This window comes from Ranitomeya imitator, chromosome 10, assembly GCF_032444005.1.
Source record: "Ranitomeya imitator isolate aRanImi1 chromosome 10, aRanImi1.pri, whole genome shotgun sequence".
Taxonomy (NCBI): Eukaryota; Metazoa; Chordata; class Amphibia; order Anura; family Dendrobatidae; genus Ranitomeya; species Ranitomeya imitator.
The window spans coordinates 126,821,916-126,848,737 of record NC_091291.1 but is presented as its reverse complement, the minus strand read 5'-3'; the positions used below and the strand labels follow the sequence as shown (position 1 = coordinate 126,848,737).

At 42.3% G+C, this 26,822-nt stretch overlaps 1 protein-coding gene across 1 annotated transcript in view; it reads left to right on the top strand.

Moving 5' to 3' along the window:
- LOC138651309 (tyrosine-protein phosphatase non-receptor type 11-like) overlaps positions 1-26,822 on the top strand; it is a 90,180-nt gene that overhangs the window by 31,796 nt on the left and 31,562 nt on the right. Inside the window, exon 2 of the mRNA XM_069741403.1 lies at positions 11,589-11,711. Coding sequence (XP_069597504.1) covers positions 11,589-11,711 — 123 coding nt within the window. The remainder of the gene's footprint in view (positions 1-11,588; positions 11,712-26,822) is intronic.

Here is a 26,822-nt window from a genome sequence, read left to right as displayed (position 1 = left end):
ATCAGTAGGTTAAGTGTTTTTGAATATCCATATTGAATCAGGAGCCCCATATAATGCTCCATACAGTTGATGATGGGCCCCATAAGATGCTCCATATTAAAATATGCCCCGTATAATCCTGCACAAAGGTTAATAATGGCCCCATAAGATGCTCCATAGACACACTGTGCCACATGTAATGCTGCTGCTGCACTAAAAAAAAAGGCATACCTCTCGTCGCTGCTCCTCAGCGTCCCGTCTCTCCGCACTGACTGTTCAGGCAGAGGGTGGCGCGCACACTAATACGTCAGTCAGTGCAGAGGACGAGGTTGACGGAACGCGGAAAGGTGAATATGAAATACTCACCTGCTCCCGGTGCTCCTGACGCGATCCCTGCATGTCCCATGGTCTCCGGGCACCGCAGCTTCTTCCTGTAGTGAGCGGTCACATGGTACCGCTCATTACTGTAATGAATATGCTGCTCCACCCCTATGGGAGTGGAGTCCATATTGATTACTTTAATGAGCGGTACCAGTGACAGCTGAACAGGGGAAGAAGCTGCCGGGGACCGCGGGACATGCACGGACCACGTCAGGAGCGCCGGGAGCAGGTGAATATTTGACAGTCGTCGCTCCCCCTCACCAGCTGACCATGACTCAAGTATAAGCCGAGAGGGGCACTTTCAGCCAATTTTTTGGGCTGAAAATCTCGGCTTATAGTCGAGTATATACTGTGTATGTATGTGTTTTTTTTTTTTTATTTTTAACATTATATGTTTTTACTATTGATCCTGCATAGGCAGCATCAATAGTAAAAAGTTGGTCATACAGAGGGTTAATGGCAACGTTAACGGAGTGCCTTACACCGCGTAATGCCGCGGTGTAAGGCAGTCCTTGTAATGCTAGGTGGGCACTGACTAGAGGGGGGAGTAGGGAGGGGGCACTGACTGCAGGGGAGGAGGGAGCGGCCTTTTCGCGGCCGTACTGTGCCCGTCTGTGATTGGTTGCGGCCACCTCGCTGCGAGCAATCAGTGACTTAAAGTTTCCGTGACACAGTTACCCTTAAACAATTATATGGTGTATAGTGTGTGTGTGTGGATATGTGTATATATTATTATTCTGCATACTTGAGCACAACACTAATGTAGGGCTGCACCAATCTTCAACTTGCACCATAATAGCACAGAATGTGTGGAAAACCCTCTACCTCCAGGGCGCTGCCAGCAGTCTGAAACTTCCAGATAAGGTGCATAAAATATTTGTTCCAGGACGACGCGTCTGGAGAACAGTTTGTTCTAATTTCGAGAACATAACTTTTTCAGAACTCCTTGTCCTGGAATGAATTTGAGGCACCTCGCTTTACCTGGGCATTGCTGACTGCTGGCAGCGCTTGTTTCTCCAGTTTGTTTTCGGACATTTTCTGTTGTCTGTGAATGAGGGTGACATTTAAATCTTTAAACTACAGCGATCGGCGCAAGCTCTGGTTGCTGCTTGATCACCTCCTAACCCTGCTCCATACACCCTGCAGGATGTGGCAAAAATGTACATCACCTTTCCTTTGATATATATATGTATATATGTATATATATGTATATATGTATATATTCGTCTAAGGGGCACTTCTGTCTCACGGAAATCCCAAGTCGCTGATTGGTCACGACCAGCGGCCGTGACCAATCAGTGACGGGCAGAGTCCGGCCACAAAATGGCCGCTCCCTACTCCCCTGCAGTCAGTGCCCCCTCCATACTCCTGAGACTGCTTAGTCATCTGGGTAATTTCGCAATGCATCTTTGGGAACCGAAGCTGGCGGCAGCCTCGCCGCTTGCGCGCATCGGTTGACGCCAATGGGTGAGTATATAACTTTTTTTTTTTTTTTTAACAGATATGGTGCCCCACACTGCTGTTTACTACATGGGCTATGTTATATACTGCGTGACTGATATATACTATGTGGGCAGTGCTATATACTATGTGGGCAGTGCTATATACTGCACCCCGAACCCCTGACATCCTGTGACCAATCAGCGACAGACGCAGTCTGGCCACGAATTGGCGGCAGATTTGAACCACACTCCGCTGATCGGCCAGCCGGGCGTGACCTATCGGCGATATTGGCACAGAATTTAACCCCCACTCACAGCGCTACATACATACATACATACATACATACATACATACATACATACATACATACATACATACATACATACATACATACATACATACTCTAGAATACCCGATGTGTTAGAATCGGGCCGCCATCTAGTTGTTTGATAAATTTGCTGCATCTTCAAATATAAAACTTTGTCCAATTGCATTCCTTTCTGAAACTTTTTAAATAAGTTGCTTTTTGCTAAAGGATCCGTAAGCCAATGTGAAAAATGGCAGCGTTTTTGCGACGTAATGGCATGTGGCAACATTTACAACTGTGGCAGAAAAAGGGAAATATATTAAGACTTTTGCTCCAGTGTATCAATATCCTTCATCTGCTGGGAAATCCTGCTGAAGGTTTGTCCACAACATATATTTTAAAGATCTAGGTCATCAATATCTGCTCGGTGGGACCCCAAGAACCTGGCACCCCTTAACTATCGGCTGTTACCACCTTCTGGATGCCATCGTTGTACGGAGCTAAACAGCACAGCTCTATACTGGGCACTACAAGATCTTCCGAATGTTGTTTACATGTAGCCGCTAATCAGTGGAGGTGCAAGGGGTCGGACCCCCCCCATCAATCGAATAGTCATGAACTATCCAGAGGAGGGGTCATCTGTCAGTTGTGGACAGCTCCTTTAGCGGAAGACCAGAAGTCACCAATGCATACATTTGTCAGTGAATTCTGCCTATAACTTGTGTAACCATTGACTGGCAGGGTACCCCGGGCATGCTCATATCATTGGTGCAACCACCCAGGAGCCCAAGAGGTATGAGGGCCACTACCACATCCAAAGCAAGTGCAACTGTGCATTATGATGCTCTATTGGACAGAACAGGGTCCACATAGTCTTGTACATGGACCCACTTCCACGATCCCGGTAGTGGCCACAATCTGCGGAAATCAGATTGATTTGGAATTTCGACCGATCTGTTAACACAAGACAGGTGGTACCAAGGTAATGGTGGCCGCTCATCCCACCCTTCATAGAAACAAATGAGCCTTCAGATTATTTCTAGGAGCAGTTGGAGGACAGTGCCAAGTCAGGTCCCCCTGAAAATGAATAAATTGGCAACTAGGCTTTGCCATTCCCCGTTGTATGGGTAGTGTCCCCACACTCTGACATATGTCAGACTTTGCATGGCTAGATCCTATACAACGGGGAATGGCAAAGCCTAGTTGCCAATTTATTCATTTTCAGGGGGACCTGACTTGGCACTGTCCTCCAACTGCTCCTAGAAATAATCTGAAGGCTCATTTGTTTCTATGAAGGGTGGGATGAGCGGCCACCATTACCTTGGTACCACCTGTCTTGTGTTAACAGATCGGTCGAAATTCCAAATCAATCTGATTTCCACAGATTGTGGCCACTACCGGGATCGTGGAAGTGGGTCCATGTACAAGACTATGTGGACCCTGTTCTGTCCAATAGAGCATCATAATGCACAGTTGCACTTGCTTTGGATGTGGTAGTGGCCCTCATACCTCTTGGGCTCCTGGGAGGATTTACAGAGGAACCACACGATGTAAATGCTCTGGGACCACACGATGTAAATGCTCTGGAACCACACGATGTAAATGCTCTGGAACCACACGATGTAAATGCTCTGGGACCACACGATGTAAATGCTCTGGAACCACACGATGTAAATGCTCTGGAACCGCACGATGTAAATGCTCTGGAACAGCACGATGCAAATGCTCTGGAACCGCACGATGCAAATGCTCTGGAACCGCACGATGCAAATGCTCTGGAACCGCACGATGCAAATGCTCTGGAACCGCACGATGCAAATGCTCTGGAACCGCACGATGCAAATGCTCTGGAACCGCACGATGCAAATGCTCTGGAACCGCACGATGCAAATGCTCTGGAACCGCACGATGCAAATGCTCTGGAACCGCACGATGCAAATGCTCTGGAACCGCACGATGCAAATGCTCTGGAACCGCACGATGCAAATGCTCTGGAACCGCACGATGCAAATGCTCTGGAACCGCACGATGCAAATGCTCTGGAACCGCACGATGCAAATGCTCTGGAACCGCACGATGTAAATGCTCTGGAACCGCACGATGTAAATGCTCTGGAACCGCGCAACGTAAATGCTCTGGAATGTAGTATTTTTATGTAATTAATGGCTGGCTTATCTTTAAAGATTATTACTTTTCTTATCTCATTACATTTTTTTTTTTTTTTTTAATTTCTAAAGTTAGTATTCAACTGAAGCTAGCCAATAATTGCCCATGTTTGTGTACAGTGACTTGCACTTTTGTTTTTCTTTTTTTTTTTTTTTGTGCAAGAATCCTCCCGGCTAATTCCATGTCCCGTCCCAGAGCTCTGCACTTGGCTTTAGACCATACTATGAGGTTTGAGGTCCTGGATCGTTGCCAGTAACCATCACGGCTCTTGGGACGCCCTGAAACCTCCACAGCTGCGGACCTGCTAAATACAGCGCACAGAGGTTTTATTTCTGCCTCGCTTTCTCTGATGTGCAAGCGGCGAAAATAACCCTGGCAAAAGCATCAGAGGCACGAGCCCCATCAAGGGCTAAATTCTGCCCTGACACGCTGCCTGCGCCCAAAATAGCCTGGCGTTAATTAGCCGCGATGTTATATCATCCTGCAGCGCCCGGTGCGGTCTGGCAGGGCGACAAGACTGGAGCATGACACGGGTCACTGCGATGTGACTCTGCTTTCTATTTATCTGTGTCTGCAGGTCGGACATTTCCGTGGTGGCGTGATGGAGAACGCGCACATATTCATTTACACGGCCACAGACATTATTGTTACAGCTCTGCACAATGTTCTGGCCGGAGCGTGGAGGACGTATCCTGTTCCCTCGCTTTGTGGTGTAATCCGGCTGCAGCCGGGCTGAGCCGAGGCTACGGTATTTTTTTTTTTCAGTATACCGTAACTATTTTCAGCCTCTCAACCATTATAAATTAATAATGTGAAAAATAATATTATTTAAGATATACATGTAAAACTTGAATTTTTGTTTTTAAGGGATTTTCCATTATGATTTAACTAAGACTTGTTAGGCTTTGGGGTGTTATGATGATGATTTTATTTATGCTTTTTTTTTGTGTATAATTTTTTTGTATATATTCAGACGTGGAGGCTGCAGACGCTGATTGACCGCGGCCCTCAAGCATCCCACTCCTACTAACCTGGCATTTGACATTCTTCAAATGTTGGAACCTTATTTTACAAAAAACAGCTATTAAAAAAAAAAAAAAAAAAGTTTTTTGTTTTTTGCTTTTTTTTTTTTTTTATATATATATATATATATATATATATATGCTAGAACAAATGATCTGTGGTTTCCACTGATTGGTATATGTTACATGCCATCTCCAGTAGTGATGAGGGGACCCATGGTAGCACTATAGAGGAGCAGCGGGAGACCGGAGGAGGTCTAGATTTTTGCATTGTCTAAAACTATGCACTAGCGCTTTAAACTGCAAGATCTGGCCACAGGTAGACCTTAAATTGCTTATATGGGCAAATGGCTGTGTTTGACCTAATGAGGCTGGTGTACTTGTATCAGAATGGATGTAGAAATGTATTGGGTCTTTTTTTTTTAAAAAATTTTTGTCAAGGGTCTCCTTCCCAATATTAAATGGAGCATTTTTTTTATGAAGTGCTGATTTTAATTTGAACCTTTGTGTCTGAATGGCTCTGCAATATTCTAAGTAATGACAGCAGTCTTATCAGGTATAAAAGATCTCTTTACACAGAGCTAACTGCATATGTTGTTAATCTAGTGGTAGATCCCACCCGCCCCAATTTGAAGGAGTTTCACAAAGTAAAGGGAACGGATTAGGACTTGTTATGAAAAAAAAAAAGGGAATTCTGTAGCAGCAGATCTTTGTTCTGCATTTTATTTCAACATGTAAATGTGAGGTTTTTTTTTTTCTATGACTGCAAGATTGATAATTATTCTGAATTATCGATAATTGTCTAGTCCCGATGGTGGCAGACTAGAGGAACTTTCCAGTGGTTTCTTTGTATCTGTTCAAGTAAAGCCGGATGGTAAATGGGGATCACCTTGGCCTCCACCGTGTCTCCCTTGGGGTTTGTCACCAAGCTTTTCGCTGAGTCCATAAAGGAGGTCTGATTTATTAAGAAAAAAGCAAAACTTGGCCATAGGGGGCACATAAGCACGGTTAGAAAATAAATATTACATAAATACAAGTTTTTCTCGCAAAATTAGAATATCCAAAGTTAATTTATTTCAGTTTTCCAATACAAAAAGTGAAACTCATATAGTCATATTATATAGTCATTACAGTGATGTATTTCAAGTGTTTTATTTCTGTTAATGTTGATGATTGACTTTTTGTGGCTTACCCTCCTTGTGGAGTGTGTGACTGCCTTCTAAACATCGGTCAAGTCGGCAGTCTTCCCCAGGATTGTGGAACAGACTAAGGCTATGTTCACACGTTCCTGATTTCCCTGCTGTTTTTTCTGCACTAAAAACCGCAGCTCTTGGCAGAAAATGCAGGTCCTTTTTTTTGGTGCTTTTTTGGTGCGTTTTTTTATGCAGTTTTCTATGCAGAGTCTGTGTTTTCTAGGAAGTTTTTTAGGGTTAAAATGGCTGAAAATACCCTACCCCTAACCCTACCCCTAACCCTAGTGGGGAGAAAAAAAATTTCTTTATTTTTTTTTTATTGTCCCTACCTATGACGGTGACAAAGGGGGGGAGGGGGGGGTCATTTACTATTTTTTTTTTTTTTTTTTTTTTTATTTTTTTTTTATTTTGATCACTGAGATGTTATATCTCAGTGATCAAAATGCACTTTGGAACGAATCTGCCGGCCGGCAGATTCGGCGGGCGCACTGCGCATGCGCCCGCCATTTTGCAAGATGGCGGCGCCCAGGGAGAAGCCGGACGGACACCGGGAGGCCGGGTAAGTATAAGGGGGGGAGATGAGGGCACGGGGGGGCGTCGGAGCACGGGGGGTGGCATCGGAGCATGGGGGGGTGGGATTGGGGCACGGGGGGGCAGCCACACTGCAGCGGTTCTGCACCACAAACCGCAGAAAACCCGCAGATATTTTTTGCATCTGCGGGTTTTACTGCGGGTTTGACCTCACAATGGAGGTCTATGGGTGCAGAACCGCTGCAGTTCCGCAAAAAGTGACATGGTACTTCTTTTTTACCGCGGCTTTTTTCGCGATTTTCCGCAATGTGGGCACAGCAGTTCCTGTTTTCCATAGGGTACATTGTAATGTACCCTGGATGGAAAACAGCTGCGGACCCGCAGCTGGAAAATCGCGGCGGTTCCGCATTAAAAAAAGGATGGTGTGAACATGGCCTAAGGGACCTTTTTTTAAAACACGTAGGGAGCATTTGCATGTGTTTTTTGTTGATTATTCTAATTTACTAAGATAATGACTTTTGGGTTTTCATTGGCTGTAAGGCATAATCATCAACATTAACAGAAATAAACACTTGAAATGCAAGTGTACAAATACGGTTTGTAATGACTGAGTTTCACTTTTTTGTATTGAAGAACTGAAATTAACTTTATGAATTTATTGAGAAGCACTTGTATAACGAGTACAAAATGTTGACCCTAAAAGTGATAAACAGATAAGATGCTACAGCTGGTAGACTACATCTACTACGGAGCCCATCCTATCAATGTGTTAGCCAGTATGTACTGTATCTGCTAGCTGGGCAATTGAAATTGGAGTTTTTGATTGGTAAAAGTTGGCAAGACAAGGCACAAAAATATATTTTAATGTGCTTGGATGAAATCTGTCCACGGAAGATTGTTGTGTTCTAGGTCACCCTTTGGGTGTATAGTCTTCAAGGACATCCTACGTCTCTCCATGTGGGGAGTGGCAAGCCAAGCCTGACATGTCAGAGTGAGGAGACTTATAAGCCATGCATGCATCTCTGGGAAATTTAAAAAATGCAAACTCTCTCTTCAGAGAGGGATGACTGGAATTCTAGGGTTACCTATTGGAAGCTGCAATCTGAAATGTACATATTTTTCCAGAGGAGCATGCATGGCTTAAAAGTCTCCTCACTCTGACATGTTTGGCTTGTCATTCCCCACATGGAGAAACCTAGGATGTACTTGAAGACTATGGATAGTTATCTAAAGTGTATAGGGCGCTTTAAAGGGATGATATTACACTTGCTTTTCAAAGCTTTCTGCACAGAGCTGGCATTAGGAATTCTCGTGGGTGGTTCAGAACAGTCTGAACGCTCCAAAACATTAGGAAATGCATCTTCCTGCTGGCTTAGACCAAAAGCAATCATTCCATTATTTTGATGATATTTGGTAGGAGGTGCATTGAGCAGAATCAGCATAGCCAAGACTTGATACAGTACGAGTAGAGGGTTTGGGGGATTTATAAGGGTGCACTTTTTATTTAAAAATATACCGTATATATTTTTATTAACACTAGCAAGATATAACTAGTTAAGAATAGAATGAAGAGTCCCTGTTATAGAAAATTGAAGCCTCAGCATATTGTCCACCTGACTACTGGAGAGCTGCGTAGGATGTGCATTTAGAGCTTCTTATTTTTCCGATGCTTGATTTGCTTTTTTTCTTTGTACATGCTGGCAGGAGAGATACTAGGTTTGCACTTATTTATTTTTTTATGGAGTGAAGTTTACAACCTTTATTATTGTATTGTTATGATGAACCCGCACCTCTCCACTCAACCTGACGTCCCTATTACATCAGATGGATCACGTAATGTGGTCTCCTCACTTCCACCAATGTGACATTCTGCACCCCCTGAGGACATGTAAGGTCAGCTTGGCACAGTTTTACAGATGCCCCCTATCGACACAGGCCCAGGGAGGCACTATGGAGGAAGTGGCCCACGTAGTCACTGATGTGACACCACACTTGCTCACAACCCTGACTGGCTGAAAGACGCCTTTCACTAGTACCAGTGAAACAGAATACTGCCTGCCCCAATGAACTGCTACCAGTTCCTTGTTAGATATAACCCAGATAACAGAACAGGCTTGTATCAGGCCAGAAACCAGCCCCGGTAGCATGGAAAGTTAAACCGAGAGATAGACGTGTAGATTTAGATCGAGATAATGGAGCATCCCAAGGTTAAATTATAAATTTATTCACCTTCAGGGCACACTAGACAATACACTATATACGCAATGGTTATACATATACAATGGTCAGATATGTAAATATAATAGTGGTAGGATAAAAAATATATAAGCAGATGGATCATGTCAATTACCGGGTTGATGTTTGACCGTGTGTACTGGGCCAAAAGGGGCATGGGCTGCCAGCTGTCTCCATGGTCCCTTCTCAGTATGTTGTCGCGGCCCCCACTTTCGAAGTGACCAAGCATACCAGAGAGGGACCATATGGCCTTACACTAGCTTTTTATTCCCTTTGGGTCACTCCCCTCCTGTCCTCGGAACTGAACCCAAATCCCCTCCCCTTGATTCTAGTAGCTAAAAACTCCAAAACCTAAGATGAGTCATAGCTGTTTAATGGACGGTCCTAGAGAGGCGGTTTTGGTGCGATCAGATATGGCTGGGCCCCTGCTATGCATTGAGACTAAACACATCTTGGCTTTCTGGTTACTATTAGCCATTCTACATATCTCCCCTCCCTGGGGTGTTAGAACGGATCGAGCCCCTGAAGGGCATCTGTCATGTTCTGGGGATCTCGGAAATATACACAAGGTACAGCTAGGACGTATAGCATCTCCATGACTCCTTATTGGATCATGTTTCTAGAATATTCTTTTGGCAACTTCAGCGTGACTATATATTGCAAGCAGCCTTTGTCCTGCTGAGCTGACTCCATGTATGAGATCTGTCACTCACATTGTTTGAGGCTTACTTCCCCCCCCCCCCCCACTGAGCTAGTTGTTCTCAAACAGCTGAATATTTCCCATATTTTTTATTTACGATTGTAAATATTTTATATTTGCTGTATAGCTTCAGTATTATCAAGGAACATCAATATCTGGATTAGTACAAGTGTTTTGCTTTTAGAACTTTTTTTTTTTTTGCAATAATTTCTGATCTTTTGCCATTAACAGCCCCTTATGAAAATACACCTGTACTAATGGAATCCAGAATTAAGATTCCAGCTGGTGTCAAAGGCTATTGTATCTGTATACTTTAACCAGAGGTCCTCCTTTTCCCCCATAGCACCCAGGTTCCATGTCTGTCCCGCATACTCCACCACCTGTGAAGATTGAGTTACGAGTTCCTACTGTTCTGTGTTCACATTGGGTTTAAAGCACCATTCCAGTATTTTTGATTGTTTTATGTCAGTGCTGTAGTGGTGCTACTAATCGAAGTTCTCTGTCCCTAGTTTTATATTTACCAGAAAGTCTTCAGCTCTTCTTGGCGCCACTGCAGCCCTGCGCCGCCATCTTGTGACCGCATCTTCTGACTGTCCAGAAGTCGGACGTAACAGTCACAAGCTCTATGTAAAGCCTCATTCTGTCTCTCATAGTCTTCCATTGAGTTGTGACCTCCGGATTACCCAGCAGACACATTGGCGTGATCCGGCATGTCACAACCTGCAGAAATCCAACTGGACTGACGCCGATAAAAGATGAAGACTGTGGCTGATAAGTATAAGATGAATTACAGGCAGCATAATAATAATAAAAATGACCCTTGCCGTGGGTTTCCAGCTCGTGTTTTTTGGTCAAAATATCGACAAATACCTCATGTATTATATACATCTTTTTTTGCATGTGTTTTTTGTCTTCATCCTGCATAAAGTAAAAAAAAAAAAGTTGTTGAAACTGAAATCTTCACGTACAGATGGAAAATAACCATTTTCGCTGACACTCCTTACTTGGTCAGTAGTTTCTGTATGTGTCACCTCCGCGATTTCCCTACAGCGGGTCATGTAGTTCTTATTTGACTTTATCCTAAGTCATGTGACCAGGCTCGTTAAAGGGTCGTTATTGACTGTTAGGATTGCTACTTCCTATAGGTGGCGCTAGAGTTCTAGTCCCCTTCCTCTCTGAAGAGACAATTTGCATATTTCCCAGAGGAGCATTGTGGCGCAAGTCTCCTCACCTTGGCATGTCAGGCTTGACATGTCACTTTCCGCAAGGTGAAACGTTACCCCTTTTATAAATTTGGCACATTTTTGTGCAACAAACCTGACTCTGCGCTCATCTATGAGCCGATGTAGAATTCCACTATTTCACGTTAGTTTCTGACTTATATGATAGTAAATCTTTTGGGTTGCAGTCGACCCTGACAGTCATGCCCTCTGAACCTAATTTTTCAAAAGGTTTGTGGCTGGTGCAAAAAGTTGCAAAATGTTGCATATTGTGCACAAATGTCTCTCCTCTGCCAGAGTTGATTAATTTCCAGTTCGCTTCTCTTGTTATGGAAACAATTTTTTGGGGGGGTTTGCGTATTTGTTATATAGTATAAATGCATATTTTATATTTTTTTGTTTTCTTGCCAGATGGTTTCACCCAAACATCAATGGATTAGAAGCTGAAACTCTGCTCCTAACACATGGGGTACATGGAAGTTTTTTGGCTCGGCCAAGCAAGAGCAACCCTGGCGACTTCACGCTATCTGTCAGGTAATGTGTCTATACGGTTTTATAGTAATTTTCTAACTTGAAGTGCACGTATAATGTCTGGGTAGGCATTTCTGGCCCAGTAAAAAAAAAAAAAAAAAATTTATTTATTTTTTTTTTTTATTTATTTTCTATTTTAATACTGAGATCTGATGTGCCAGCTGTGAGAAATCTAGCTTATAATCTGAGCAGGCTGGAGGTGCACTGGGGGTGTGTCTGTGCACTTAGACCCTTACAAGTGCATTGGCACACCCCCAGTGCACTGCCAGATTAATTTGCATGTCTTCCACGCCACGTTTCTCATGACTTGGTCATTGGATCACCGCAAAAAAGAAAAGTCCCCTCGTTATTGGGGAAAAAAATGAAAAAATAAAAATCAAGGAAAACATCATTTTTTTTTTTTTTTTCTGCAGTCTTCAATGAAGAAGAGAACACACATACAAACATAACACACATATGTATTTATTTAGATTTGTATTTAGATTTGTATTTAGATTTGTATTTAGATTTGTATTTAGATTTGTATTTAGATTTGTATTTAGATTTGTATTTAGATTTGTATTTAGATTTGTATTTAGATTTGTATTTAGATTTGTATTTAGATTTGTATTTAGATTTGTATTTAGATTTGTATTTAGATTTGTATTTAGATTTGTATTTAGATTTGTATTTAGATTTGTATTTAGATTTGTATTTAGATTTGTATTTAGATTTGTATTTAGATTTGTATTTAGATTTGTATTTATTTTTTTACATATAACAAAATATCTAGAATGCACATATGCCTGAAAATCCAGTTGAGGTCCTCCCTTGACTTTTGGTGTTGCCCCTTACACATGGGTGTGGAGATTATATATATATATATATATATATATATATATATATATATATATATATATATATATATATATATATATATATATATATATATATATATATATATATATATATATATATATATATATATATATATATATATATATATATATATATATATATACACATACACGTACACACACACACACGTACACACACACACGTACACACACACACGTACACACACGTACACGCACACACGTACACGCACACACGTACACGCACACACGTACACGCACACACGTACACGCACACACGTACACGCACACACGTACACGCACACACGTACACGCACACACGTACACGCACACACGCACACGCACACACACGCACACGCACACACACACACACGCACACACACACACACGCACATATATATATATATATATATATATATATATATATATATATATATACACACACACACACATACATACACGTTGGACACAATCACTTTTCGTGCAGGTGTAACCTCCCGTCGTTGACCACCACCCTGTGTGCAGCTTGTGGATCTCCACCTAATCTTGGCCACCACCAGATCTTGGAGAACGTGCCTAGTTCGGCACTATCCGGGACGTCTCTATCTCTAAAATACATGCAGCGTCATGCCCTCCGACTGACTTCACGACCTGTGAACAGATAAGTTTGTAGATGAGGAACATCTCACCGCGCTCAAAATATCGCTCCAGATCTGCCCAGACGGCCCGTCTATGGTGGCCGCCTACTGAGGTCCTGCTCCTCGCGTGTGATCATCGTTCTATTTGTGTCTTCCGGTTTGTTTCTACCTTTATTAGGTCCAGACTTGTTTTTGCAGATGGTTTATATTTTACACAAGCACGTTCACAGGAAGAGGCTGAAGAAGGATTTCTTTCACGAAGGGGGATAAGGGTTTCCCAACTTTAACCAATTTGGGAGCAGATGTAATTAATTTTGCTTTTGGCCACGAATATCTGATCCATGGGGGTTAAGCTCCCGGCATCCCGACCGTCTGCTGTGGTATGTTCACCCCTGCTGCAGATATTGGAAGTGGAGAAGAGGAAGGTTATATCTTGCCATCAATTCATCAGCACTCTGCCAGCATTATAGGTGCTGGACTATTCCCTCACTTCCCAGCATGCATTGCCTCTGGCAGTGTGTAAAAACGAAATGGTTAAAAAAAAACAAAAAAAAACTGCTCTACAGCCAATAACTTTCTGAAAATACTCTATATGTATATTAGAATCCTCATTCTGACAGCATTCTAGGTGCTGGACTATTACCTTGCTTTACAACATGCATTTCCTCTACATACAAATGAAGTAAAGTTTTAAAAAAAATAGGCTCTACAGAAAATAATTTTCTGTCTATTATATGTTTATATATAGAGGATTTATATCTTGGCTGTATATTATAGAGGGGATTTTCAGGAAATTGGCTGTAAAACCTCTTTTAAACTTTGATTTTGTTTTTATACAGTGGCACAAGCAATGCATGCTGGGATGTGAAGGAATAGTCCAGCACCTATAATGCTGACAGTTGATGGCTGCTTACAATCAGCATTATAGGTGCTGGACTACTCTCCCATTTGTCTGCATGCGTTGTTTCTACCAGTGTATTAAAATGAAATAAAGGTTTAAAAGGATGCTTTCATTTTCTATGATAGTATAATCTAAAATAACTAATATAATTAGATATTTTATATAATTATTGTCTGTAGGCTAGAAACTGTTAACATTTAATTTTAAATTGTATACATTGGCAAAGGCAATGCGTTCTGGTAAATGAGGGTGTAGTCCAGCACCTATAATGCTGGCAGAATGCTGATAGTTAATGGCAGCTTTATAGACAGTCAGAACAGTTCCTATACATTCTATACTGGTTTGTGCACCGGACTAGTCTTACCATATTGTGGGGAATAAAGAAAACGAGACTGTGTGCTTTTTACTTTAATTTTGGAAAAATTACGGCTTTACGGTGTTCCCATTTGTGTACGAAATAGATTAAAAAAAAATTCAATTTCAGGAGACAAATATTGTTGCGTGTGAGATGTTGGTGGAACGAGGGCGCAGGTAGCTGTGGGAAGCCGTACGACTCCTCTGTAGATCTTTCGTTGATAAATTCCCTCTCCGTTATGCAGACACAACTGTTTGGCGCGGCCTCGCGTGTGTTTACGGGGGTGGTTTTCCTGTGTCAGTTAATGCTTGAAGAATGCAGCATTTAACCATTTCTTTGTAAACTCTACAAATAAGAATAATCCAGGATGTTACATGTTTTCCCCAGATCTGCAACTGAAAGGTCGTCTGCTTGTCGCCCTTAAAGGGAATGTGCCTTTATGATTTAGATCAATTTCTCAGGACCAAAAATCCTGATTTATGTTTGCACTGGCCTCTCGTTTTTACAGTATATTAATCAGACTCCTGCCTTTCAATGTGAAGAACAAAGTTCCAAGCAATAGACTCTTGCAGATCCTATTTATTTGTGTAGAAGTATAAACTGAGCATGCTCTAATCTGGGCAAAGCTCATTGGGAAGGTGAGCTGTGACTTGTCCTGTTGTCTATGATGGATCCTGTATTTTATACTAAGGTGTTGTCACAGACAGGATTTCCAGTGAAGTAGGAGACTGCTGAAGATTTTTCGGTACAGAAAAAGAAAAAAAATGTTTAAAGGTTCACCATTGAGGAAAAGGTATGTTCCAGCACATGTAGTGCTGGCAGAATGCAGCTTAAGGCAAACTACCAAGAAATATCTCCTGGTAGTTTTTAGCCATGACGAAGTTGACCAGGTTCATTAGACCTCACAAGCCCCTGATTCATCAGACATGTTATCCGTGTTTGTTTTTTCGGTATCTTCTTGTATCAGGTTTTGTTTTTTGCCACCTCTGGTTGTATCACATAAACTCTCGCTACAGATTTCCTCTTAGTCATTAACTTGACATTTACTTTTTAATCAGACTTTACTTTTTTGGCTTTGCTTTTACTAGATATTTAAAGAGACTATTATATATTGCTGTTTTTTGTGTTTTACTAGATATTTCCACTTTTTTTAATATTTAGGATTTTTAGGTAGACGCGTGTAGCTCAGGGTGGTGCCATTTGTGATCAGCCCAAGTATGGGGAAAAGGTGCTGGGACGCCTACAAGTTGCACCTATGCGAGCTTTTCTGACCACCCTAAATCCATAAATGTTAATATGGAATTGGTCCCTTGCGGATAGAACGGCCCTGCTCTTCTGGGAAGGATTTCTACAAGATTTTGAAGTCGTCGGTCAGAATTTTTGCCCCTTCATCCACAAGATCATTTGTGAGATCAGACCCTGAATGTTGGAGAGATCAGGCTCACAATCTCCAAATCTCCATTATATCCCATCCCAGAGGCGTTGGATTTGGCCGAGGGTCAGGCTGTGTGCTACCGGTCATGTTCTCCTTCCTAAATGTCTGTATGGACCTTGTGCACCGGCACAATCATAGGGAACAGGAAAGGGTGAACCCCAAACTGTGTTCACACAGATGGGAGCTGCAAGTGTCTAAAATGTCTTGTGCTGGAGAATTAAGGTTTCCCTTCACTGGGACTGGGACTGAGGAGCCGAGGCCGACTCCTGATGGCAGCCCATAGCATTGTCCCTCCACCACCATCTGTATAGTGGGCACAGTGCAGTGAGGGGGAAACGTCCTCCTGAAATCGCCAAACCCAGACTAGTCGATCAGACGCAGATAGAGACGTGTGATCCGTCACTGCACAGAAGACGTCTCCTCCAGAGTTCAGTGGTGGAGGCTTTAGACCAGGTGTCCCCAACTCCAGTCCTCAAGGCCCACCAACATGTCATGTTTTCAGGATTTCCTTAGTATTGCCCAGGTAATAATTGCATCACCTGTGCAATGCAAAGGAAATCCTGAAAACATGACCTGTTGGTGGGCCTTGAGGACTGGAGTTGGGGACCCCTGCTTTAGACCACTCCATCCGACGCTCAGCATTGTGCTTGGTGATGTACGGCTGCATGAAGCTCCTAGTGATGGCGCAGTGTTTGTGCTGATGTTAATACAAGAGAAGGTTTGGACCCTGCAGCTATGAAGTTAGCAGAGCATTGGTGACTTTCCTGCCCTCAATTCTTCAGCACTCGGCCCCCAACTCTGTAACGTTACAGGGTCTCCACTTTGTCACGGAGTTTCTGCAGTTCCTTCCACTTCTTCTGAATTGTCCCTCATCAACTGAGTGATATTATAGAGTGAGAAAATGTCATGACTACCGATAGGGCGGACCCCTTGAAGTTCAAGTCCTGTGGGTTCAGCCGAACATTTAAATAGTTTGATTGGGGTACCAGAACATTACCTAAACTCTGACCCCATTCAGATGAATGAGGGGCCCAAACATCAGTTTGCTACGCTGTCATTTGCATGAGTGCAGAAAATGCGGTCTTTGATCATAGGAAGATTACCGCCTGTCAGAGACCTGTGGTTCCCATGCTGTCAGGTGACAGCGTGAGCCACCAGCTGTGACCGGCGGGAAAGTTTGTCGGCTGAGAATATTACTCCAATCAGCCAACGTCTGCTGCCTTTAATCACCGTGAGAGCAGGCGCGGCTGATGGGAGTATTCATCAGCCAGTGCCTGTGCAATAAATAGATTTTAAAAGTAAAATGTGGCTTTCTATTTGATAAAACCAGCATGGCAAAAACTGACAGCTTCAGGCTGCAACCCTCAGCCGCCAGCTTGATTATGGCTAGTTATGAAAAATAGAGGGGTCCAATCCCCACAATGTATTTTTTAATTATAGAAATTTTAAAAAAAAGCGTGGGGGTCCTTCATTATTTTTTTTTTTTTTTTTTTTTTTTTTACAACCAGCCAGGCTACAGAAGACAGCTGGGGGTTGTATTTTCAGGCTGGTAAGGGGCTAAAAATAGCAGCCAGCAGTCGCACGAGAAAAGGCGCATCTATTATACACCCAGGGGGGCAATGGAGCCAGAGATTATGAATCGGAGGTGAGGGGAGTAAATGAAAAATTAGGATTCAAGATCTTTGTCCAAATTTTGTTTTTGGCAGACCCTTGGTTCCCACAGAAAGCCCGGCATGTGAACAGTGCCATAGTACATGTATACGTATATATGTAGTACATAATACATGTTTTATCTGCGTTTTTCTAATGGGGTCTGTAATGGGTATGTGATAGACTGACCTCTGCATGGGGCCATACACCTAGAAACGTCAAACGTGACATTGCAGCATCCCCTCTGGTGTAGCGGGCCGATGGTAAGGAGGAGCTTATGCCCGGCTTCCTTTTACAGAAGTGGACGGACTCATGCTGCCGGCAGTTGCGTTACATTAAAAGAAGGGACAGGAAGACACAAGTCTGCGCCCCTGTTTATATATTTTGCCTGTTTTGGATTTTGAGGCTTACTAGGATCCTACGGGCAGAGGACTTGCTTGGACCTTTTTGTACATTTTCCACATTTTGAGTTCCTTTAAGACTTTTATTAGGAGTGGTCTGAACTTGCCGCCTCTAAATCCAGACGTTGCACAAAGCTTTCCCTGTCTTGTCCTATTCCCCTTTGTGCCCTTAACCTCTTCATCACTAAAGCAACTGTCTGCGTATGTCAGAGTCCTCCACAATCGCGGCTTTTGTCTGGGCACAAAGAGGGATTCTCTTCATGCCAAAAGCCTCCGGCAACGCCATCCGGAGCAATGAACTTAGACTTGGTGAGGGGGAATGCTCACATCTCGGCTTCTTTACCACCACGGCTGCTCTGGCTTCTGAGCAGACGGACGCTCCGAGCCCTGTGTCATTTCTTCTACGCTTCATTTATAGGCTTTCGATTTTAGAATGATGCGGCACAAATGAAAATTTTGGATCTGGCTGCAATTTCAAATTGTTCTGCCGGCTGGAAAGGCTGAATGGACTGATGATATCCACATTGTCTTGTCCAAGGTTCTCCGACAGACCTGGTTGATATCAAGGCGTGATAAATTTTTAGTCTCATCATTGAGGTCACAAGTCCGGTTGCATTGGCCAAGGCTTCACCCATTTGGACAGTAGAGCCTGCAATCGCTTGATTATTGTGATACTTTAATATAGGAGACTGCTAATTTTCTATCACCATCAATTAAGTAAGTTCCAGACATGGGAGTGTTTGGGTGGTCTTTACTAACCTCCCTGGATGCCATGATGATTCCGTTGGAACCCTGCAGTCATGTTGGGTGATGGCTAAGAGAAGAGACCACTTTTGCTATTTGCAACCTCTTAGATGCTACTGTCAGTATTGACCGTGGCATCTAAGCGGTTAGGCTGCTATGAACAGAGGCGGGCTCAAAGCGAGCACCATCTGGCATAGGCTCAGGAGCCAGGTCTGCTTCATTCATGCAGTGTGCTCATCCGACGTACTTGGACGTCTTGTCCCTGGTCGTAGAATTTTGGATAATTGCTTTTTTTTTTTGTTTTTTTGAGTCTGCGTCACTAGTCTGCGTCACTAGTCTGCGTCACTAGTCTGCGTCACTAGTCTGCGTCACTAGTCTGCGTCACTAGTCTGCGTCACTAGTCTGCGTCACTAGTCTGCGTCACTAGTCTGCGTCACTAGTCTGCGTCACTAGTCTGCGTCACTAGTATTCATAGTCTGGACTGGTTCTGTGTGTCAAAAAAAAGTCCCTTTTTGGGATTTGACAATTTCTCTATACCCTATATTTTATGTGCTGTATAAATAGATCCAGATCTTTCATTACTTTGCAGAACGTTAGTCATAAGTCGGGGGAGACCCAATCCAGGTGTTGCGAGATCATTTGTAATAAGGATCAAATGGCAGCTGACGTGTCTGGCAGAACCCTGGATCTAACAGCAGATGACAAGTCTGGCAGCCCGCTGTCTAATATTAACCGATCTATCCAAGTGCTGAAGAGGATGGCAGGGAGCCAAACATAAGTCCAGCGCTCTGCCTAAGTAACACTTTACAAGCCTTGATTTGTAGACCCAGGGTAATGATTCATTGTGAACACACAAATTCTAGAAATACTCAGCGCCATGGTCAAAACAGATCTCACGGCTTCTAAGGAAGGGACCTATTGTTTAAATCAGGTTTTTGTATCAAACCAAACTTATTCACACTAACCAATAAAGTTAATATTAGACACCTTCCTGTTCTTCACAGGACTTTTCAGCAGTCTCATTATCATTAGAGACCATATTTGGGAAAAAAAACCTCGAAGTACAGTAGATATCACCAGTCAACTAGAAATGGAATAATAATTTTTGCCAGATCTTGTCCGGCATCGTCATTCCGTTGATGTGCAACCAGAGCCCTACAAACGGCCTCCTACCCTCCGGCAACCTATGCTCCTAATTTGGTCAAGGAGAGTCGGGAATGGCGTTAAGCAGGAGGCGTTTCACAAGGCTCTTGTTTGACAACTGCAGACTACTGACATGGCTGCTGGACCCGGGGTCCTGTGAAACGCCATTCACAATAGGCGGTGACGGCTCACCTCCTCCCTCTCCTGTACAAAGACTAACTGATAACACCTCTATAAACAGTAGATAACACTGGATCCACCATTCACAATAGGTGATGTCACAGCTCACCTCCTCCTCCTGTACAATGATTGATATCACCTATATACAGTAGATAACACAGGATCCACTAATCACAATAGGTGATGTCACAGCTCACCTCCTCCTCCTGTACAATGAAGAACACCTCTATATACAGTAGATAACACAGGATCCATCATTCACAATAGGTGATATCACAGCTCACCTCCTCATCCTGTACAATGACTGACATCTGTATATAGAGGTGTTATCAGACTATTGCTGCTAATTTCTATATGAAAAACAAGAAATGCGAGGCTAAAATTAGACTTTGGCCTAAGTTTTTTTTTTTTTTTTTTTTTTTTTTTTTGTTTTTTCATTTATAATGAAAAATTTTTTCAATATTACAGTAAACAAAATCCTGATTTACACACCAAGCCATGTCCAGAGCATGTTTGCCATGTAACTAGTACATTGTAAGTGGTTTGTAGCTGATCACCCAGTTGAATGTAATGTGTTATGTTTGCTAATGACAGGTGTTATGAAGGCAATCCAGAAACACAGTGTGCTTAGCGATCAGAGCGCACACAGTGATCTGACAAATACCCAAAAATACAAGAACGAGCTCTGAGACGTGGAAACTCTGTAGACTGCACACCTGATCCTATCCTAAACACAACTAAATGCGGCTGTGGATTGCGCCTAACAACTACCTAGGCAACTCGGCACAGCCTAAGAAACTAGCTAGCCTGAAGATAGAAAAATAGGCCTGACTTGCCCCCAGAGAAATTCCCCAAAGGAAAAGGCAGCCCCCCACATATAATGACTGTGAGTAAGATGAAAAGACAAAACGTAGGGATGAAATAGATTCAGCAAAGTGGGGCCCGATATTCTAGGACAGAGCGAGGACAGTAAAGCGAACTTTGCAGTCTACAAAAAACCCTAAAGCAAAACCACGCAAAGGGGGCAAAAAAAACCCACCGTGCCGAACTAACGGCACGGCGGTACACCCTTTGCGTCTCAGAGCTTCCAGCAAAACAAAAGACAAGCTGGACAGAAAAAAAGCAACAAAAAAGCAAAAAGCACTTAGCTATACAGAGCAGCAGGTCACAGGAACAATCAGGAGAAGCTCAGATCCAACACTGAAACATTGACAAGGAGCAAGGATAGCAGCATCAGGCGGAGTTAAGTAATGAAGCAGTTAACGAGCTCACCAGAACACCTGAGGGAGGAAGCTCAGAAGCTGCAGTACCACTTGTGACCACAGGAGTGAATTCAGCCGCAGAATTCACAACAGTAATGTGAATGTTTTGTTTAGTATTTTTTTTTAGCTTTTTTTTTTCATACTTACTAAAATTCCGCTTTTCTTCCCTTGTGATAACTGATAAGCTTTAGTAGAAATCCCATTACAATGAAATCGTACTCCATAATGTGTCATTAAGCTTCGCTCATTAGATTTATTATGTAGGCAGGAAAGAATAATGGAAAAGATAAATCTGCGAAATATGAAAAAAAAAAAAAAAAAATCTATACCCGTTATATTCTTATAAGGACGGATGAAGGAGCCATGATTTTAGGTCCAGTCAAAATCTTTAGAAAATAAATAAATCTTTATCCTTGACTCTTGCACACGCCGAATTACAGGGCTGATGTATCTATTCTGCCTCATGTGATTCTACATTAGAGACCAAAGGAGGTTTTATTTATTTTATTTTTTTTTTTTAATTTATAATTTTCTTCTAAATATTGTCTGTGCTCCATCTGATGGTTCGAACCAGTCACCCAAAAGATCATATGTCAGTACATGGGGCTTTGCAGCTCCGAGTCGTTGTGTGGTGTATGTGAACCTCTATGCTTATGTGTTGGAGTCGAAGTTTTTGGGGGGTTTGTCATCAAAAAAACTATATTAAATGTATTTTTTTTTCAGTATTTTTTTCCCCTTATAGCTATATTTAAAAGAAATTAAAAAAAAAAAAAATTTAAGAAATTCTTGCAATCTCCACATTACCCATAGTGGCCAGTGTTAAGACTCCTTTCCATTGGGCACATGGACATAAGAAACACTAGACTGAGACCCTGTTTGCCCAGATTAGAGATTCCTCAGATGAGGCTGCTATACAAAAAGCCTTCTAAATCGGGAGGTGGGGGGCATGTGAACTGTGAAATCACTTATTGTGAACGATAGATCCTATATATACCGTAGATAGTTTTCATTGTAAACCTGTCTGTGATGATAATGAGGCTGCTGAAAAGCCTTCTCTACAGGACAGGTGGTGTGAGATCCTAGGAAAAGGACTCAACCCCCTTATGAGGAAATTGCATTTTTATTTTACTTTTAATGTGGATGATATGGAAAACTGGAAACCTAACTGGTTCTAAATAGTTACGGTAGTTTTTTTTTATATTGCAATCCATTTTAATTGGGTATTTTTAGGTATAAAAACTAATCACTTCACCACAGGATAGGTGACCAGTATTTTACCATGGAGAGCACCACTGATGGAGGTAAGAGGCCATTTTCCACGTATGAATTGCACAGCGGTTACACATGTGCCGTGCCGCTTCCTGACTTATGGGGATGGTTGACTAAAGCAGTAAGACCTAAAACCGTTTTTTTAGAAGAATTAATGGTGGTGTAGGACCACTCTTGTAGGACCACACTTTAGGGATCCGTTCAGAGGACACTTAATGTTGACTTGGGATGGTTTCATTTGAGGAAACGGTTTGGAGTCTTCGGATGCCTCTTTGTGATGGGTTTCTACTTGGTGACACTGCAGCCTTCATATTAAGGGGTGGTGGAGGTAGCAATCCCAACCACAGTACTTTGATACTTGTGGCCTTAGACCACTTAGTAGATGTACCAGCAGAAATCAGCCGATCACGGGGTGTTTTCTTGAAGGGGTGGTCTTCATGCTACACCCAAAACTCATTCAATGATTCTGATTTTCTTGGTTTCATCACCAGTTGTGAATTCTGCGGGTGGCGGAAGGCAACGCTGGGGCATAGTTTCCATTGGAGGAAGTTGTAACCTCGAGAATGTCTTGTTGTTTAAGCTGGCGCTTTGGAGAACGTGATGTCTGATTAGAGAACTGAATCGGTGAAAGATATAACCTGGGGCATACCACAAACCGGTTTGGGCAGTTCTCAACAAAGGGATTAATATTTCATTTGTATGCGCTTGGTTTTTCTTCTAAAGTTACACAATTCCAACCAGTTACGGAAGGATTTAAAGGGGAAATATTTCTCTTGTTGGGCCCCCTTAATAAATAGTTCATTTTCCATACTGGACACAAATGGGTTATACAACTTGGTTACCGCTACCTATAAATGTTGGCAGCTCGTCACGTGAACAACTCCATATCAACTCCATACTTCTACTCCCCTCTCATCTCTTCTTCCCACAACCGCATCCAAGAATTCTCCCGTGCTTCCCCCATACTCTGGAACTCTCTACCCCAACACATCAGACTCTCGCCTACCATAGAAACCTTCAAAAAGAACCTGAAGACTCACCCCTTCCGACAAGCCTACAACCTGCAGTGATCCTGAACTTACTGAACCGCTGCGCAGCCTGCCCTACCCTCTCCTAGTGTTTCATCACCCATCCCCTGCAGACTGTGAGCCCTCGTGGGCAGGGACCTCCCTCCTTATGTACCTGTGTGCCTTATTTGCTCATGTTTAATGTATTTGTCTATATTTGCCCCGTATTCACATGTCATGTAAAGCGCCATGTAATAAATGGCGCTATAAAAATGTATAATAAATATCAAAAGGTTGGTCAAGATTGTAATGACCAACCCTTTTTTTTTTTTTTTTTTTTTTTTTTTCTTTCCCCTAGATGAATCTTTCTACCCAACAATAAGTTTTACCAGGGAAACTCTTCAGTACATTTCAATGTCAAGGAACTGTATGGGCAGGTCATCAAAAATATCCATGGAGCCAGGTCTTTAGAGTATGGATCCCCCTTGTAAGCTGCGATAGGGCATATGGGCAAGTGATGTCTTCATGATCACAACCCTTTTTTAGGATTTAGGGAAGAAATGCACTAACTGTAACCTCTTGGCATAATCAGCGGTGTTAAATGGGGCAGAGTGAAAGGTTATGAACATTGAAAAATAGTATAACTTTCTCATCAGTGGTCATCTTACCGCTGGGACCACCACAGAGTTTTGAGGATGGGTTTTGAAATGCAGAGTACGGTACTCGGCTATTTCCAGCAATGTCCTTTGAATGACGCATGTGCGCAACCACCGCTTCACGTTGGTGGGACACCTTGGAAGTTCTATACTCAGATCAATGATCACTCAAGATGCAGCAACAACATCAAAATTCAATAGAATGGCTATGGGCAAATCAAAAATCAAATCGCAGGACAAGGTCTTCAAATCGCAGAACAACTCACTGGCGACAAAGACACAGCTCGTACATAGTTTCGTCTTCTATGGGGTAACAAATGGATGCGAAACGTGTATGATAAAGATGCAAGACAGAAGAATCGACTCCTTTGATATGTGGTTCTAGAGAATGCTATCCATATCGTGGATAGTAAAAAGAATGAATCAATTTTGTAACAAAGCCAGACATGACACTCGAAGCAAGGGTCGTCAACCTACGACATGCCTACTGTGGACACATCACTGGAGAAGGACATCATAGTCAGAAGAATAGAAGACCACCAACTCGATGGCTTGATACAATCAAGATAACTGCGAGGGAAAACCCTAGTCTTGCACAAAATCAAATCTTTCTACAGATCGTTCATCCATAGTCGCCATGGCTCGAGATTGAGTTGAAGGCCCTTAAATACAGTAATGGCAATATCTCAGAGCTGGAGGGAGTCCCAGCAGTCAAGCCTCCACTATCAACTATATTGTCGAATAATTATAACATTCAATGATGTCCCAGAGGTTCGAACTTTTGACGTTCCTATCTGACCAAGGGCGACTTTCGCATGGACTTTGTATGTTCTCCCCATTTTTGAAAAAAGATTGCGAACCCCCATTTCTGACTGGGGCTATTGAGTCTGTACAGCACTATGGAATATGTTGGCGCTATATAAGGAATTGAAATATTATATTACTTCTGCACAGTTTACAGACCAAGACTATTCAGGGATCCCACTGTCAGGAGTCCAAATAGCTGAAATAGAAGAGGGCTGCTCCTGAAATTGGATGCAAAACTTGGGACCGTCTGTTCAAGATGAGCAAGTGACAAAAGTAGGGTTGGGTCGATAAATATTAAATAACCAAAGCAGTATCTGGGACATTTGTCCCTCATCTGGTTCTCGTTGGAGAATTGAACATCCATGCTCTCCATTTATGATCCAACAATGTCACCAACACATGTCCTTCATCAGGTTTTTTTGCTTTGCACAAATGGTTTTGAATGGTCCTTGCAGTTTGACGACCCAATCCTATATGATTTTTATCCTAAATAATCTGCATATTCCCTAATCCAAAAAATGTTGTCTTGGTCCCCAAAAATCACTCAAGTGCCAGTAAAGGAAGTGTGGCAGGGTTTTGTCTCTACAAGATATGGATTCAGGTCCTTTTCTATTTTTTTTTTTATTTTTTTTTTTTGTTACTATGTAAATCGAATAATCAGGCATGCACACTCAAGTGACGGAATGAAGGTTCTTGTACATATAGTACTGGTAGAATACAGATGAAGAGGAATCTGCTACATGAAAAGTTAGAGCAAGAGAAACTGGGCTTTTCCTAGACGCATTACACTGCACTTGATGTACTTGTCACCTATTTTGAACAAAAATTTGTGAGAATGAAAATCACCAGAATCCAAGACTTACCGTGTTTTGTTGTTTTTTTTTTTGTTTTTGTTTTTTTAAAGCTTTTCTTTTAAGATTCCAGTATATGTTGTAGTCTTGATGTCTGGCCATTTTTTCTTTTACAGAATAAATGGCTCCATGGACCTCTCTCTGACTTCTTCTGGCAGATGCGAATAGAGTAGCCATTTACGATATTGATTGATCTAAAACCGGAGCTGTATTCTGCAATATCCATTATGTCTTACGCTTATTCTTAGTCGTTTTATATTGGGGTTTTAAGAAACTGAAGGACCAAGTAGTATTAAAAAAAAAAAAAAACTAGGGAGGAAATAAGAGCTGGATCGCACATTTTTATATATTTTCAAAGACCAGTACTTGAGTAGAACCATAAGTGTGGCCAGGTTTAGTGGATTTGGCGGCCCACTTGATTAGACATCTAAAATGATCAGTTCTTGGGGCAAACACTGTTGGGTTGGAGGTTCATTATAATAGCAACAATACTAACACTGCAAGCATTAATTTGAGACCTGATGGAGCTGATGTATTTGCTGTGAAAATCCACGTCAGAATGGCAGTGTAATTCTGTTTTTGACAATTTAATCCCAATCTTTTACAAACCTGAATGATCGTTCCTCAGTGTCCCTCCTTCCTGCTGAGAACTCTCACTGCTCGGTACATGCTGCAGCTGTCAGTTAAGCTGGGTGGGCGCAGACTGATCACCTCGACCCAGGAGCTCTGTCTCATTAGCTGCTGATTTTTGAATGGATGGATTTCCAAAGCAAGGACATCACCCTTGTCGGGTCTAGATTTATTAAGGTACCCAGTCAGAATTGAGAAATCAGGCGATTGATCCCTTTTTGTGGCTTTGAAAAAAAAAAAAAAAACTTGCAAATTTTACTAAATTACCAAACTGAAGCGAAGGTGCTGAAGTGTCGTATCCTTGCTGAAGTTTATTATGTTCGAACATTAA